The following is an 18,178-nucleotide window of genomic DNA, read 5'->3' on the forward strand; positions in this document are numbered from 1 at the left end:
AAAGGACACACCCAAAACGGCACATTTTTGCACACACCTACAAAGTGGCAATTTTAACATTCTATAATTAATTATCTATATGGTATTTAATCTAAAACTTCACATATGTGCTCTGGGGACACCAAAGATTTATTTGACATCTTAAAAAGTCTTGTGGCCCCTTTAATAGTTAAAGCTAAGTAAGAGAGTGAAGGTTGGGCTAAATTGTGAGGAGCATTATTTTGTAGCACAGGTGAGCCTTAGGTAAATATTGTATTAAAAATTTTGATTGTTTTTCTGCAGACCTGCATGTAAAGACTAGTGATTGGTACGAGACCGCCTATGCCGAGTCCGAGTCAAGACCAAGTCTTTGAAGGATCCAGACTGAGTCCGTTGGTTTCAAATAGAGTCGAGTCCGAGTCAAGACCGAGTCTTTGAGGAAGTAAGTCCGGGACGAGACCGAGTCATTTAGGAGTCAAGACTGAGTCGAGACCAAGACCATAAAAACATGTCAGTTTTCATATTCATGATTTAATATCACTCCAGTTAATAATCAACAGTTAGGCCTACAGACTAGGCTAGATTGGGAATTGTTTAGAGGAGCAGTCTATGGACTATGCTTTTACTATCATAAAAATCCCTACCTCATGCTTCATCATCTGCCTATTTTTCTAGAGATAAATAAACGGCTCTGATGGTAGTATCTTTGCATTGCACCATGGGAAGTCATTCTCAAATAATGCCCATCAACATTGCATGCTGGTCTTGAGGTCTCAGTCTGAAATTACGATTCCTTCTCTCATGTGGTCCGAGTCTTTAAGGAACGAGTCGAGTACTACATCACTAGTAAAGACACTGGTTTATAAATTTTTATTACCGGTATCTTTATTTGTGAATATAAAATAATACGTGTTTATCTTCTTAATGGATAATTGCGGTATTTAACACTTTGAGTCTCATTTCTGGTTTGTTTTGGATGAACTACAGTGATGGACACTGAAATTTTGACAATGGGTCATGTCTTGACTTTTTGACTCGTTTAACAGCGTCTCTTGACTGCTTCAGAATGGAAGTCAATGGCCATGCACAAACATGTCATTAAAACAACACTTAACGTTCATTTTCATAACTGTGCTACTCACCGAGTGATTCGTGGTGTTCGTTGATGATTAAAAACAAGTAGTGTAGCGAAATACAGTTTCTGTCGTGTTTTATTTGCCATTTTTGTAAAATTCCATTGACTTCTCTTGGAAGACTCATTGCTTGCTGATATATCACTCCGCCGCCGGAAACGGAAAAGGGGTCTGTTTACATGTGGTTGTAGTTTTTTCGTTTGGTTTCTCTCAGAAGGCTAGCGTGAGCAGAGCAACTGTACTTCCGTCCTTGTACGGCAAAGTGGTTGTCGCCATCAAGTGGTCGGGAGTGTGCTAACGCTTCAGACTTAAATATAGAGCGGAAGTATATACGCGGTTGTAAGGTATCTGAAAAAATAGTTCCACTATAGCAAATAACAATGATTGAAATCATACATTGCGCCGATATATTTGTTTTTAATCATTAACGAACACCACGAACCACTCGGTGAGTAGCACAGTTTTGAAAATGAATGTTAAGTGTTGTTTTAATGACATGTTTGTGCATGGCCCTTGACTTCCATTCTGCAGTCAAGAGATGCTGTTAAACGAACTGTAGTTCATCCAAAATAAACCAGAAATGATACTAAAAGTGTTAAATACCATAATTATCCTTTAAATAAGCAACAGAAGAAAAGAATTAAGCCCCTAACTTTGCCCCCTATGTAAAAACGAGACAGTTAAGTTTCGCTTTCCTCTAAGTGGTCCCTGTTCTCAGATTCAGTGTTCATGCCTTACTCTACAAAATAGGAATGTTGTCACTTTGCCAGTTTTACAAAGCTTGCACAACCTAATGGGTTCAATTCTTGTAATACACATTGCTAACGCACTGTAATTAACTAAGAGCTGTGTACTCTATATACATAAATAAATCAATACAGTAAACATTTCACTCTATAATTTTCTTTAAAAAAACGTTAAAGTTTGCACATTAAATGCATGAAAAAGTAGCACAGAACAGTTAGATAAGCAAGTTATTTCGCAATAAGCCGAGTTTGGGCTGGTTTGCTTTGCAGAGAACATTTTTCTTACTCCAATCATGCAGCTGTGAATTAGTATATCAAGAACATTGGGAAAGATTGACCGATCAACTGACCTAAATACAAGACATTCAAGTTTTTTTTACACAACTTTCCATTTTGGCTGGAAAGCTGTTTTTCCATTTCGCTTTTCTGAATGTTTGTGCAACAGTGTTACTGCAAGGGGATTTCTGTCGAACTCAAAATAAGGGAAGCTGGATGAGTTCATCTCTCCATACCAGTGTTAGGCAATTTCCTGCTTCTAATTTTCATCATATAAATCTTCATTTTATATTAGCACGCCCTTCATATGTGTTATGTATTATTTTATTTTAAAAATTAGATATTTGTAAAAATGAATATAAACAAGCACAATTTGTGCAGCCTGAAGTCACGACGTACGTATTTGTCAAGGTGCATGCTGGGAGGAGACAAAAGAGAATCCGATTAACTTTATCAACAATGACTAAGAATAAAACCACCCTACATGATAATAAAGAATATGGGATAAAGTCAGTAGAAGACAGGAGAACTTATATAATGGAGCTGATGACGGCAATGCCTGGCAGGTGACGATGATTACAAAACCTGGCCGTCCATAGGGACATGATGGGAGAAAACAAAGGAAAAATAGGCAGGCAGGCAGACAGACTGGGATCATGACGATATTTTACAAGTTGGCTAATTTGCATAAATTTGTACAAAGTAAAAAAGAAAAAAAATTAAACCTTACCCCTTACCCCCTTTGCAAAAGCAAACTGTACAAAAACGCATGCCGTCGTACAAAATTAATACGAATTAGCCACCTAATTTGCATGATGTAAAATATGCATGATTGCTTTGGAATTAGTTGGAATTGGTTTGGAATAGCTTCACTTTATCTGCATTTCTATGTGTTGTTTTAATCCATCCTGATTTTAGGAAAATGTGTACGTATTTTACGAGTTTTCTGAATTGTATTAAAGGGGACATATAATGAAAATCTGACTTTTTATGTTTAAGTGCTATAATTGGGTCCCCAGTGCTTCTATCAACCTAGAAAATGTAAAAAGATCAACCCAGTAACTTAGTTTTGGTAAACCATTCTGTGCAAGCTGAAATTTGTCTCCCCTTGTGATGTCAGAAGGGGATGATACAGCCCCTTTATCTGCACTATTAAACCACAGCACTGCCATTTAGTGCAGAGATTAACTCATTTGCATTTTTAAGGACACACGCACACCTATACAAAGCGGCAATTTTAACATGTTATAATAAATTATCTATATGATAATTTGAGGTAAAACTTCACATACATACTCTGGGGACACCAAAGATTTATTTAACATCTTAAAATTGTGAAATGTCCCCTTTGATTCGTACAAAGTGAATTTTGAAAGAATACAATGAATGAACCCCCACCCCTACTGTTAAAAGTTAAAAAATGCATTAACATCAATTGATAACATCTACTTTTTTCTAATTACATTTTCTCTTAAAATTTTTCTTTAATTTAAGCTGCCAAAGCTTGAAAAATTACTACCAATTTTTAAAAAAGTTTTTTCACCTTCAGTTTTCTCACTTTAACGGAAAAATACAATTTGACAAAATTTAATTTAAGTGTTACCAATTGAACAAATGTAAGTAGGTGAAAGTGGGGTGATTTGTGCCAGTGGGGAAGTTGTGCCACCCCGTTTCTAGGAAACCATTGAAGAAATCAGTCATGTGTCCACACATTTTTGATGATTCAGTCATTTCACTCATCCTGCAAAAAAGAGAGCCTTATTGCATAAGAGGTAAGCACATTTAAGTAAAAAAAAAAAAATGTTTTTTTGCCTTTCAAAGTAAAATTTCTATGATCATGTTTCTTTAATTGTTGTGTCTGAACAGTTATAGGCGTAATAGGCTTGTAGAAAATTGACCTTTTATGTTGTAAAATAACTTTAAATAAACCTTAAATGAGTAATTTTGTATTGAATTTAGCTTTTTTAAAGCATTACAGTTTCTGAGATCAAAATATACTGTTTTACTCAATGCATTCTCTCCGAAGGCACAACTTACCCCGCACGAAAAGTGATACACCACATCCTGAAATATATGTTTATATTGTAGTTGGAACCATTACTATCTTGGCCTCAGTTTAAAGTCACTTTAAGTAAAAACTGGCACAACTCACCACACTCTCCCCTACAGTAGATCCAACTTTCACTTGTAACCTGACCCTTAACCCCAACATCACCAAAAGCAAATCATACAAAAACGCAAGCGGTCATACAAATTAATACAAATTAGCCACCTCTTAAAATACACATGCCATGAGTTTGCATTGATTTGAAATGGACTTTATCTACAAATCTATTTGTTCTTTTAATCCATCCTGATCTTACGAGAATTCGTACATATTTACAAGTTCGAATGTGGTCGTACAAAAGAGCCACCTTGTAAAATATGTATGAATTGTTATGAGATAGCATTGTTTGATCTCAACCCGGGACACAATTTTTAAAACCAAGTCAAAACAAATTACTCATCAAGCTTTATCGTCACATGAATGAGAGGGGAATTTTCATTCTGCCCCACAAAAGAAAGTTATGACTATAATGCAATTGTTTGTAGATTATTTTATCTAGAACAACATCTGCGTGTATTTCCCCAAAAATATCCCAAGAGTCTAGCAGCAATAGTCTACAACTTTTAGTCATTCACTGGAAAACAATGAAGTAAAAAACAAATTCTAGACTCCTGTGATGGTTACTGTACATCCGTCTGAGCAGGATTTAAGCATCCTTAAGCGGGAATGTTATGAGAAAAAATGTGTATGGGGGAGTTTCTCAAACAGGGTTCAGATTACTTCAGGACACGGCCTTAGTTATATTAGGACATTTAAAGGAATAGTCAATTTTCTTAAAGGAAAAATCCAGACAATCTACTCACCACCATGTCATCCAAAATGCCGATGTCCCTCCTCGTTCAGTCGAGAAGAAATTATGTTTTTTGAGGAACACATTGAAGGATTTTTCTCATTAATAGACACCAACAATTAATACTTAACTCAACACTTAACAGTTTTTTTCAACGGAGTTTCAAAGGACCACAAACAATCCCAAACGAGGCATAAGAGTCTTATCTAGCGAAACGATTGTCATTTTTGACAAGAAAAATAAAAAATATGCTCTTTTAAACAGCAACTTTTCGTCTAGGTCCGGTCCAGCGCGACCTAACGTAAATGCGTAGTGACGTAGGGAGGTCACGTGTTACATATATAAAACGCACATTTGCGGACCATTTTAAACAATAAACTGACACAAAGACATTAATTAGTATCATTCCACATACAACAACGTAGGAACGGCCCTCTTTCAACACCCTTGTAAACACTGGGGCAGAGTTTCGCGTTCGTCCTCTGTGACCTCTTGACGTATTGCGTGGGGTCACGCTGGCGCATCACGACCGGATCTAGACGAGAAGTTGTGGTTCAAAAGTGTACATTTGTCACTTTTCTTGTCAAAAATGACAATCGTTTTGCTAGACTCCGTTGAAAAAAACTGTTAAGTGTTGAGTTAAGTATTTATTGTCGGTGTCTATTAAAGTCCATTAAAATTAGAAAAATCCTGCAATGTTTTCCTCAAAAAACATAATTTCTTCTTGACTGAACAAAGAAAGACATCAACATTTTGGATGACATGGTGGTGAGTAAATTATCTGGATTTTTCTTTTAAGAAAATGGACTATTCGTTTAAGTGGTTTTAGTGTGCACTGATATATGTTAGAATATGTCTGTACAATGTGTTTTTAAATGAAGGCAGCTCAAACATGCATTTTAGTCTGTGACTAAAGCCCTGTCTGGGAAACCGCCCCATAATGGAAACTCAAGTGGATTAACTTTCGCATTAATTGAAAAACCAGCCATAAAGGTCATTTCTTCAGTTTTGCTGAGATTTTATTATCTGTCTTGACTCGTGATTTAGCAGTCACAGTGAGCACATGTTCTGACACATCAATAAAATGCTAAACATTATCTCCTCTACTTAAGTCTTGCATCATGTGCTTGGGTAATTCAGACATAACCTACAAAATCCAAAGATTCAGGTACTTTCTCACCAGGGAACGCATGCAGGGTGCATGTTTAAACATGTACAGCTTGAATACATTTGTTTATTCAGGCCAAATCAACATTATATTCAGGATTATGTTCAACATGATCTCACAAAGTTCCGTGGGATAGTCACAGAATTTTTGCAAATTTTTCTGTGCATTCTCATGGATCTTCGCATTTTTCGACTTTCAATTCTCACGGATTGGTTACTCAACTGCTTTTTTTCTATTTTCAAACCATTGTCGCTTCGGTTTAGGGTTAGATTTGGTGTTTGCGTTAGTATGTCACTTTAAGTATTGTTTTTTTTCCGGACGTATTCTTTTATATTTTCTAAACTTCAAACAATTGCCGCATGGCGTTGGGGATAGAGTTGGGTAGTCATTTTATGTAAATCTAACCCTGGACCGAAGCGACAATGGTAAGAAAATAAGACAAAACAGTTGAGTAACCAATCCGTGAGAATGCCACGGAAAAGAAAGTCCGTGGTAGGGCCACGGAAGAGTGCGGAGATCCGTGAGAATGCCACGGAAAAATGCATGATGTAAAATATGCATGATTGCTTTGGAATTAGTTGGAATTGGTTTGGAATAGCTTCACTTTATCTGCATTTGTGTTGTTTTAATCCATTCTGATTTTACGAGAATTTGTATGTATTTTACGAGTTTTCTAAGCTGTATTAAAGGGGACACATCATGATAATCTGACTTTTTCTGTGTTTAACTCTTTCACCGCCATTGACGAGATATCTCGTCAATTAAGAGAAAACGCTTCCCCGCCAATGACGAGATTTTCCGTCTTTCCGCAATACCGCTATTATCCGCAACTTTTTAAACCCGGAAGTATTGCCCTTTGACAAGCGGCTGCATGTCCGTGTCTGGTTTAAAGATCGCTCTGAATGGGATCTCTATGAAAAGTCCGTCACAAACATGGAATTATCTCAGCTTTTTGCTCAAAATGTGGTGTTTTTGCAGAAACCTACCCATATTCAAAAGCTGATTACAAAAGAACCACTGAAGGCAGGATGAAACATTTTTTTTTGTTTGAAAGCAGAGGGTCTGTTCTTTCATTTGGTATATTGTATGTTTATATATTTAAAGAAGAACATTTTCTGAAAGGCATTAAACTTTGGTGAAAATCATGAAAAACGCTGGCGCTGGCTGGCAACTTTTTAAAAAAACGCTGGCGGTGAAAGAGTTAAGTGCTATAATTGGGTCCCCAGTGCTGCTATCAACCTAGAAAATGTGTAAAAGATCAACCCAGTAACTTAGTTTTGGTAAACCAAAGCATTTGAAAAAATAGCTCATTGAAATTTGGCTCCCCTTGTGATGTCAGAAGGGGATAATACATGAAATTCGTGAGATCAGGTGGACGTTCCTGTAGCTCTGTTGGTACGGCAATGGGCTTGAATCAGGGAGCACACATTGTATTACAATGAATGCAATGAAAGTCACTTTGGATAAAAGCGTCTGCATAAATGTTTATAAGTAAAACCAGACAGTTTACATGAAATAGAACTTTGGGTTTATTGACACAATACAGTTCAGACCGGTTTGCACCTTTATAAACAATTCTTTGGGTCAAATTTCACTTTTACCACACATGTAGTTACAGTATGAGTCTTCATTCATTTTTTCTTGCATTTCTCTGGAACTACATTTTTTGCCCCCTTCCTCCCACTTTCACTCATTGACTCCCTCCCACCCAATGAATTTGGAATTTCCACTAGAGAGAATAATGATTGCTGGGAAATGCAGAGGGGCGGACTTGGGACTCCTCTAGCATATAAAGCAAGGAGTCTCACTCCCTACTTTCACTTTAAGCTCCAAGCTCTCTCTAAAGCCGAAGCAACGACTCGAACTGAAAGTCCTGTATTGCAACCTATCAGACATTCACTATGGGATTTTTTCTTAAAGCTCTCGTTCTCCTGCAGCTCGCTGTCGTGTGCATTCAGCTAAGTGGAGGTAAGTCAACAATGAAAGTTTTACTGGTGTCGAAAACAAACTTTGACTTTGTTAACTGCTGTTGCCAGATACTTAGATGTGTGTACAGCTTTTTAAACATTAGCCAACACTGTAAAAGGGTGAAAAGGTAACACCTAAAGAATGTAAGTTTATTCATCTTAAAATTTCACTTAAATGTTCACCTAAAGTGAAATTAAAGTTTTTTTTAGGTGTTACCAACTTTTTACAGTGTAGTTCACTATGCAGCATGAAGTTAAAACAACTTGGTTTTGCAAGTCAATTCAACCTACTATTTTAAGTTTTGACTTGTGAGAAGTTGACATAACAAGTTGAAATTTTACAATGTATTTTTTAAACATAATCACTAAATATTTAAAGTTTTATTTTAACAGTTATTTTTGATGAATCTTCCATCAACTCGTATTATATATTTTTATTCTTCTTACCATGTGTTAGGTCATCCAATCCGTGACAGATGCTGGTGCCTGAATACTTTGAAGAGAAATGTGCCAAGAGAAAAAATCGTGGAGTTTTCGATTTCCCCGCAAAGAACGCAGTGCGAAAATACTGAGATCATGTAAGTAACACGATATCATAATGAATTATACTCAAAGCAGTTTAAATTCTATTTTATCATTAACATGATATGTTTCAATATTTACAGATTAACACTAAAACCAGAAAATACAGTGAGTGAGGTACAGCAGCGTTGTCTGAGTCCAGAGACCAAACAAGCTGCTAACCTGCAGATGTGCTGGAACAGGTACTGACATTTTTATTGTTTTAAAACTTATGCTGGTATTTCATCAATTTGCTTGTATATTAGCTTATTCTAATACACAGATATCTATTAGCGCAAGAACAGTGACAAAAATCCATCATATCTGTAATGGTTTTAATGGTTAACAGCTAATGTTTTATTTCTTTGTAATTTGGAAACAATTAGAATTCGTTTTTGCATTTGCATTTGTAACATTAAAGTTTATTGTTCTTTACATTATGTAATAGGATGAATTTATGTAGACAACAGTAAAAAAATCTTAAGCTGGATTTTCACAGCCAGGGTCACATAAAGCTTTTAATAAGTGCAATAAAAATATTAAAATTTTCATTCTTTTTTCAACTTGCAGGGTGAATGCAAACAGCACCAGGGATGTGGTTAAGATCTCCGAGTGTTTCTCACATCAGAAATGAAAGGACAGAGAATAAAATCTGGAAATTCCAGAAATCTTGCAGATGGAATTTCATCCCGTCACATGGCCTGCTTGCACTGCACCATACTGGGATTAAAGGGGGAGGCCTTGTGCAGCTGATGGGAAATCATGGGAGAGCTGAAGACAACTGGCACACGGCCAATGATGGTCAGACCAGATGTTTTCGTAGGATTCACTGTTTAAACCAAGCACTACCGAATGGGTCCCAATGCTACAGAATTCCAAGCAGCATTTAAATGAACTTATTAGTATTTAAGTATTAATTAACTTATTTTTTGTACACTGTGTGGAGATATACGAATGTCACTTTAAGGAACCGTTTGTGTGCCTGTTTATTGTGTTCAATGAATATATTTCATTAAGATAAAAGACATTTCAAGTTATCTAACAAAATCTTTATTACCTTTTGTATAGTTTTGTACTGTTTGTAATAAAATGTATAAAATTATGTCCAACATTATCCTTTTTATTTGAGAAAATATGTGTACATATACAAGACTGTGCAAAAGTCTTAGACCACCACCACCAGACTTGTTGTTTTAGAAGTTTTAATGTCTTGCATATTTATTTTTCAATCTTTTTATTTAAAAGAAAATACAGGTACAAAATAATAAATAAATAATTTTTCAGGACTAAATGTCTTCTTTAGGCATCGTCTGTGTTTTGTGTGACCTCTCTTCACTCAAAAAAAATTAAATGTTGGATTTACTTAAAAATATTTTGTCAACAGGTTCCACATAATTTGTTAAGTAAACTCAACGAACAATAATTAAGTTCATTTAACAAAAGAAGATTAAGTAAACTTAACAAACAACGGTTGAGTTGATTGTACATAAAAATTTGTATTAATGATGACAAAAATTTGAATAATGCCATTTTATAAACTCCACCCCTTTTATCTAATAACTCCTTAACACTAAATCAATCAATCATAGTGCAGCTGCTTAATACAACTAATCATATAAGCCTCTTAATTATAACTTATCAAGTACATCACAAATATATTTTAAATGAAATGTTACATTTCAACCATTTATTTGTTTGTTTTTGTTCTAATAATATATCAGAACAAGTTAATTCACTCATAGTTGGCCACAGGTACCTATCTAATGGTGCTACACTTCTGCAAGAGGGTGCCAGAACAATAACAATTACCCATAATACACTGCAACATCATTAGCCAATGAGATGCCAGTCTGTACTGGTTTTATTAATCTGTTAATTTTACACAAAACTGTTATGTTGGCTGAACAATTAATTTTTAAGTAAAGCTGACAAGACACACCTTTTTGTTGAATAAACTCCATTAAATTAAGTTCACGTTGTTAAATTAATTTTTTAAGTAATCACAATATGAAAGGATTAAGTAAAACTGGCAAAGGCGAAAGTTAATTTTTTTGAGTGTTGGCACTAAACACATCATAACCGTTTTTTGAGCAGAATTAAATAAAAATAATCTCTTTAAAACTAGAAATTAGGATTTAATTTTATTTAGGTTTAAGAGATCCCTATTGCTCAAGTGGAAACTTGACACATCAGTTTAAATTTCTAAACAGTTTTTAATACTATATATACACATTTCTTGTATTTCTGTATGTAATCTATTAAAGAGACTGAGAAACAATTATATATAATCACTATAACATGGCAAAAACAACTAATCTAATTCTGGCATAGTGGTCTAAGACTTTTGCACAGTACTGTATGTTTATTATAATGAACTAGGGATGTACTGATATGGAAATTTTTGGGCGATACCGATAACTGATAACTCTTTATATTTATATATATATATATATAGGCCGATAAATATTCATATTATTTTCGCAATGAAAAACTCCCAGACCTTTTTTGTCTTTGCGCTAGACTAGCATACTCTTCTTAAGCCCGCAACACGTGTTATCTTCATGCTATGTCACAGAAAGCACCAATCAATACTCCACATGGCCAGCAATGAGCAAGTGAAGTGGTTCAACAAACCAAAATAATCCATCATTTATCGGCTTTCATTTATCGGCCTAATTTTGCTATCAGACCGATAACCGATAATATTAAAAATAAGCAGTTATCGGCCGATAACAATATGTCAGCCGATATATCGTGCATCCCTATAATGAACTATTAAATAGATGTAACTAAAAGAAAGATGAGAAAATATGAAGAAAGTAATTATTTTACAAAGATCCTTAAAGTGAAAGTTCAGCAAAAAATTTAAATTACCCCATGATTTACTCACCCTCAAGCCATCTGAGATACATCTGTCCATCGTCTTTCAGACAAATACAATGTGAGCTATTTTAGGGAATGTCCTGGAGCTTCCGAGCTTTATATCAGTAGAAAACATGGACCATGACTTTCAAGCCAAAAAGTGCATCCATGCTTCCAACATGATCTCACGTGTCACCAAAAATGGGATACATTTTTTCACTTGCAAAAATTTCTGTAAATAGTTTTTCGTCATTTTTTGTGTTGTTTTCTCATTGTTTTTTCCTATTTTTAAATCATTGTTGGTTGGGGTTAGATTTGGGGTTTGGGTTTGGATGTCTAAAAATGTAACCGAAAGTGATTCTAGCCCCAACCCCAAGCGACAACGGTAAAAAAAATAGGAAAAAACAATGAGAAAACAAAACTGAAAGCCTGAAAGCTCTATATTCGTTTGATGTCTGTGTGTGCACAAAAAAAGGTAAAAAAAAAAGGAGAAAACAATGAGAAAACAAAACATAAAATGAAACGAAACGAAAAAGAAAGACTGAAAGCTCTATATTCGTTTGATGTCTGTGTATGCACAAAAAAAACTAAAAAATAGGAAAAAACAATGAGAAAACAAAACATAAAATGAAACAAAACGAAAAAGAAAGAATGAAAGCTCTATATTCGTTTGATGTCTGTGTATACACAAATTTCTTTGAACTGTACACACTGTGCCCCCTTAAAAAAATTGGTGCATGACGCCCCTGGGTGCATCCCGTCGTGCCCCCCCCCCCCAAAAAAAAATGGGCATGAAACATAATAAAACTTAAAACTGGGCTGCCCTCCAAAGGCTAAGTGCAGTATCTACGCAAACACTGAAACTAAGAAAAATGGCTTTAAAGTTTTTTACACCAGCCAGTCAAACATGTTACTGCAATTTTGGCACACACATTTCTCTGAATTGGGACAAAATTTAACCAGGAGACTTTGTCACAAGACACAACAGATCTCACAAAGCCCATTTTAACCCTTAACTCAATTTTGACCAAATGCGTAGTTACTGCGCTTTCGCTTTGTAGGGCAGTGGGGCTCCCTGTGACAATCTCACGACCCCCAGTTTGAGAATCACTGATCTATAATGTAAAGTTTAACAAAGACCTCTGTCTGTATCATATACAGCGTTCTTGGCTCTTATTTCAAGCCAATAACGTCATACTTCTTAGCAATAAACTGCTAAACATGATCTTCTCTGCTTAAATCTTGCATCATGAGATTGGTAATTCAGACCTGCTGTACATGATACAGCCTATAGCAATCCGCGAAAACAGGTACTTTCTAATCAGGGAACCCGTGCAGGCTACATGTTTTCACAGCCTACAGTGTAAAAAAAATCATTTTTGAACTAACATTGTTAAGTTTCATCAACAAGGATTTCCAAGTTATTTCAACTATCTTGACAAGTGATAAGTTGCTGTAACTCAGTGGTTCTCAAACTGGGCCCATGAGATTGTGCCAGGGGCCCCCAGTTAAATAACATTTTACAAAATACATGAATTTATCATTAATTATATGTAATAAATCTTCAGAAAAAATAATGCTACTAACCACACTGTAAAAATACTGCTGCCTTAAATTTTTTTGTTAAATCAACCCAGATTTACAAGTCATGTCAACAGAGATGAGTTGTCACAACTTATAAAATATATTTGAGAAAAGTCAACTTAATTTTATAAGTTATAACAACTCACCTGTAGTTATAACAACTCATCTCTAGTCAATATAAATAATAGTAAGTTAAAATTACTTGTAAATCCAAGTTGATTCAACAAAAACTTTTAAGGCAGCAAAGTATTTTTTACAGTGCAACAGCACCACATTGTATAATTGAATATGTTTTGTTTAATTAAAATGTAAATTTTTGGACTGTTTTATGTCATACATTTTCTTTTGGGGGGCCCCATACTGTATACACAAGGGGGGCCAAATGCCAAAAAGTTTAAGAACCACTGCCGTAACTTATTCAATCAAGTTGAATGTACATTAGTTATCTCTTTATACTATAACTTTATTTTATACGTTACAGCCACTCATCACTAGCCAATAAGTTGAAATGACGTGTAATTCCAAGTTGATTAAACTTAAAAATATAAGTGCAAAACATTTTCTTTGGGGAAATTCCATTGCAGAGAAATACTGGATTGTTGGGAAATGCCGAGGGGGGATTGGGAATTCCTCTAGCTAGCTCTGGGATATAAAGCATGGGGTCTCATTCACTACTTTCACTTTAAGCTCCAAGCTCTCTCTAAAGCCAAGGCAACAACCTAAGGTGAAAGCCCAACATTGCAACCTATTGATTTCACTTGGACATTTACTATGGGATTTTTCCTCAAAGCTCTCGTTCTCCTGCAGCTCGCTGTTGTGTGCATTCAGCTAAGTGGAGGTAAGTCAACAATGAAAGTTTTACTGTGGTGTCGTAAACAAACTTTGACTTTGTTAACTTCTGTTGCCAGGTACTTAGATGTATGTACAGCTTTTTAAACATTAGCCAACACTGCACTGTAAAAATACTTTGCAGCCTTAAAAGTTTTTGTTGAATCAACTTGGATTTACAAGTCGTTTTAACTTACTATTATTTATATTGACTAGAGATGAGTTGTTATACCTACAGGTGAGTTGTTATAACTTATAAAAAGTTTTTTATTTTATAAGTTATGACAACTCATCTCTGTTGACATGACTTGTGGATCTGAGTTGATTTAACAAAAAAATGTAAGGCAGCAAAGTATTTTTTACAGTGTGTAAAAGGGTGAAGAGTTGGATCGACTTGGGGAGTTGCTTCAATTGGTAACACCAAGGGAATGTAAGTTTATTCAACTTAAATTTTCATTTAAATGTTTCACCTAAGTGAAATTAAAGTTGAATAAAATTACCTTTTTTAGGTGTTACCAATTGAATTAACTTTTTAAGTTGAACAAACTTTTTTACTATGCAGCATGAAGTTAAAACAACTTGGCTTTGCAAGTCAGTTCAACCAACTATTTTAAGTTTTGACTTGTGATAAATTGACATAACAAATAGAAATTTTACAAAATTTATTTTTAAACATAATCACTAAATATTTGAAGTGTTTTTTGTCACAGCCTAACATTTTTTTATGAATCTTTCATCGACTCGTATTATATATTTTTTATTCTTCTCACCATGTGTTAGCTCAACCAATACATGACAGATGCTGGTGCCTGAATACTTTGAAGAGAAATGTGCCAAGACAAAAAATCATGGAGTTTTCGATTACCCCGCAAAGAACGCAATGCAAAAATACTGAGATCATGTAAGTAACACGATATCATAATGAATTATGCTCAAAGCAGTTTAAATTCTATTTTATCATTAACATGATATGTTTCAATATTTACAGATTAACACTAAAACCAGAAAATACCAAGACTGCAGTACAGCAGCGTTGTCTGAGTCCAGAAACCAAACAAGCTGCTAACCTGCAGATGTGCTGGAACAGGTACTGACATTTTTAATCATTTACAAACTTACTACTAGCTTATTCTAATACACAAATATCTATTATTGTAAGAATGGTCATTAAAACCTTTTTAAAAGGTACCATCCCAGTGATAGCTTTTGTACCTTTTTTTTCCGAAAGTGTACATAAAATAAATCTGTAATGGTTTTAATGTTAAACAGCTGTTTTATTATTTGTAATTTTTAAGCCATTAGAATTTGTATTTTTTTTTTGACTTTTTCAACTCATTGTTGCACTTCATTTTTAAGTCAACTTGAATTTACAATTCATTTCAACTTTCCTGACTAGTGAGAAGTTGCTATAAATAAAAATAAGAAATAAGTTAAATTAGCATAAGTTATTTCAACTTTATTTTTATAATTTATAGCAATTCCTGATTGTAAATTCAAGTTGATTAAACTTATATATCTGATGTGTCTGTATGTATCTGATATCCATGCTAAAGAGTTTGATGTGACCTGCAATATTAAAGATATAAAGGGTTTATTTTTACTGAATGTTCTTTACAATATGTAATATGATGAATTTATGTAAACAACAGTAAATCACCAAAAATTACTTTAGGTGGGTTTTCACAGCCAGGGTCACATATAGCCTATAAAGCATTTAATGAATGCTGATCTGTAATATAAATATTAATGTTTGCTCTCTTTTTGGTCAACTTTGCAGGGTAAACACAAACAGCACCAGGGATGTGGTTAAGATCTCTGAGTGTTTCCCAAACCAAAAATGAAAGTACGGAGCTGGATAGCTGGAAATTCCAGAAATCTTGCACATGGATTTCACATGGCCTGCTGCACTCCACCATCCTGGGATTAAAGGGTTGGCCCTGTGCAGATGATGAGAAATCACGGGAGACACCTGGAACACAGCCATTGACAGTTAGACGTAGATGTTTTTATAGGATTCACAAGCACTACTGAATGTGTCCCAATACAGAATGCCAAACAGTATTTAAATGAACTCATTAGTATTTATTTAAGTATTTATTTAACTTATTTTACACTCTCAGAATAAATTGAGTAACACTGGGGCGGTATCTTTTCAAACACTTTCGCATATTATTACATATAGTTGTACCTCAAAGTTATATATCTGTAGCTAAATGTTACATATAAAGGGTACAACTTTTGTACCTTTTTTTCCGAGAGAATATGCACATTATGGAGATGTTGTGCTGTATGTCACTTGAAGGAACTATTTGTGTGTGTGATCTGTGTATGTTAAATTAATACAATTTATTAACATGTTACATAAAAGACATTTTCAAGTTACTTAACAAAACTTTTATTACCTTTTGTAGTTTTGTACTTTTTGTATTTTTGTGATAAAGTTTTTAAAATGATGTCAAACATGTTTATATTTTCTTCTTTATTTAAAAAAAGTGTATATATGTTTAATATTTATATAAATAACTATTAACTCATTCACCGCCATTGACGAGTTATCTCGTCATTTATGAGTTCATATTTAACTAATAAATATGCCTTTCTGGACGAATTTCAAAGTGAAAGTGTAATACCGCTTTTATCCACTAGATGGCCAAAATTTATCAAAAACGGAGTTTAAAAAGATTTAATGATTTATTTTAACTGCCTTTATGTTTGATAGTCATTCTGAGTCTGATCTCTAACATAAATTCCTTTACAAAAACGCAATTTTTTAAGCATTTTGCTCAAAATGTTGTATTTTTGAAGAGAAATATCCATATTTCAGTGGTTAAATTAAGTAGAAAAAGTAAATATAATAAAACGTTTTTTCCCCATTTTGTTTGTTTGTTTGTTTGTTTATTGTTTGTTTGAAAGCAGAGGGTTTGTTCTTTAATTTGATATAATTTGTATGTTTATATACTTATAGAAGATCATTTTTCCTGCAAGGTATTTTGTGAAAATTTTGTTAAAATCACAAAAATGCAGGTGGGCAACTTTTCTCAAAAAGGCTGGCGGTGAATGAGTTAAAGGTGCAGTGTGTAAATTTTAGCGGCATCCAGTGGTGAGGTTGTGAATTACAACCAACGGCTCAGTCTACTGCTCACCCCTCGCTTTTGAAAAGCATAGAGAAGCTACAGTAGCCACCACCAGAAAAACATGTCATTGACTGAGACAACTTAGTAAAAAATGTTTGTCCATTAAGGGCTTCTGTAGAAACATGGCAGCACAAAATGACGACTTCCACATAAGGGGACCCTCTGTGTATGTAGATAAAAACGTCTCATTCTAAGATAATAAAAACATAACTGTTCATTATAAAAAGGTCTTTATACACCCCGATCATATAGTTTTGTATATTATTTTGCATTTCTGTCAAGAGATCCTTCTAAAAATTATACATTGCACCTTTAAATTAAGAGTCAAAAAAGAAAAAAGAGAAAATATGAGGAAGGTACTGATTCTATCACAAATATCCTTTTTGCATTCAGACCTCTTTAGATGTTACATGAGCCCCACCTTCTGGTCATCTATAATACATACAACATTTTGTACATTTTGAAAAATCACCTCTGTCTGTCGGTATCATATAAAGCTTTACACTCTTTATTTGGATCTTATTTTAACCAATAATATCATACTTTTATTTATTACATACACTGTCACTGCAATACTGCCTACACTTAAAATTAAATGTGCTACAAGGGCTTCTTCAATTCAATGCCATTTAGTCAAAGCTTCTTAAAAATGTCTTTCTGACCTTGTTATAGTCTAAAGAATCTTGGTCCATTGCAAAGAACTTTTTTGTAAAAACAGAAAAGATTCTGTGCTGCGTTCTGGCTAAAGGGGACACAGCTACATACACCCCTAAAAAAACAGCGGTTCTGGCTAGATAGCATACAGCTATGGCCTAATTCCCATAAAATATTGGGTTTAGGGTCAGGTTTAAGATTAGGATTAGGACTCATCCGACGAAATTTCACAGGATTTTGGCTAAAGTTGTAGCCACAATGCTCGTGATCGTGTTAGGCGAGGTATTATCCCCTTCTGACATCACAAGGGGAGCCAAATTTTAATGACCCTTTTTTACAGGCTTGCGGAAAATGGTTTACCAAAACTAAGTTACTGGATTGATCTGTTT

At 34.5% G+C, this 18,178-nt stretch overlaps 2 protein-coding genes and 1 long non-coding RNA gene across 3 annotated transcripts in view; all 3 read left to right on the plus strand.

Annotated features, from left to right (window-relative positions):
- Positions 1-538, plus strand: part of LOC141358977 (uncharacterized) — a 68,501-nt gene extending 67,963 nt beyond the window's left edge. Inside the window, exon 3 of the long non-coding RNA XR_012365571.1 lies at positions 283-538. This is a non-coding gene — a long non-coding RNA (uncharacterized lncRNA). The remainder of the gene's footprint in view (positions 1-282) is intronic.
- Positions 539-8,007: 7,469 nt separating this feature from the next.
- cxcl18b (chemokine (C-X-C motif) ligand 18b) lies at positions 8,008-9,976 on the plus strand. Its single transcript, XM_055204564.2, has 4 exons — positions 8,008-8,167; positions 8,624-8,744; positions 8,832-8,930; positions 9,298-9,976. Exons 1-4 carry the CDS (start codon positions 8,101-8,103, stop codon positions 9,359-9,361), a joined length of 351 nt encoding a protein of 116 aa, XP_055060539.1. The 5' UTR covers positions 8,008-8,100; the 3' UTR covers positions 9,362-9,976.
- A 3,867-nt stretch (positions 9,977-13,843) lies between these two features.
- LOC141353284 (C-X-C motif chemokine 3-like) lies at positions 13,844-16,228 on the plus strand. Its single transcript, XM_073859748.1, has 4 exons — positions 13,844-14,011; positions 14,782-14,902; positions 14,990-15,088; positions 15,779-16,228. Exons 1-4 carry the CDS (start codon positions 13,945-13,947, stop codon positions 15,840-15,842), a joined length of 351 nt encoding a protein of 116 aa, XP_073715849.1. The 5' UTR covers positions 13,844-13,944; the 3' UTR covers positions 15,843-16,228.
- Positions 16,229-18,178: the final 1,950 nt, after the last annotated feature.

This window comes from Misgurnus anguillicaudatus, chromosome 3 (genome assembly GCF_027580225.2).
Source record: "Misgurnus anguillicaudatus chromosome 3, ASM2758022v2, whole genome shotgun sequence".
NCBI lineage: Eukaryota > Metazoa > Chordata > Actinopteri > Cypriniformes > Cobitidae > Misgurnus > Misgurnus anguillicaudatus.

Bases quoted from the DNA above. Each gene is read 5' to 3' on its own strand.
- LOC141353284 (XM_073859748.1), top strand. From the start codon at position 13,945: ATGGGATTTTTCCTCAAAGCTCTCGTTCTCCTGCAGCTCGCTGTTGTG. The intron at 14,012-14,781 runs GTAAGTCAACAA...ACCATGTGTTAG, and splicing joins GTGCATTCAGCTAAGTGGAG to CTCAACCAATACATGACAGA. The intron at 14,903-14,989 runs GTAAGTAACACG...CAATATTTACAG, and splicing joins TGCAAAAATACTGAGATCAT to ATTAACACTAAAACCAGAAA.
- cxcl18b (XM_055204564.2), top strand. From the start codon at position 8,101: ATGGGATTTTTTCTTAAAGCTCTCGTTCTCCTGCAGCTCGCTGTCGTG. The intron at 8,168-8,623 runs GTAAGTCAACAA...ACCATGTGTTAG, and splicing joins GTGCATTCAGCTAAGTGGAG to GTCATCCAATCCGTGACAGA. The intron at 8,931-9,297 runs GTACTGACATTT...TTCAACTTGCAG, and splicing joins CTGCAGATGTGCTGGAACAG to GGTGAATGCAAACAGCACCA.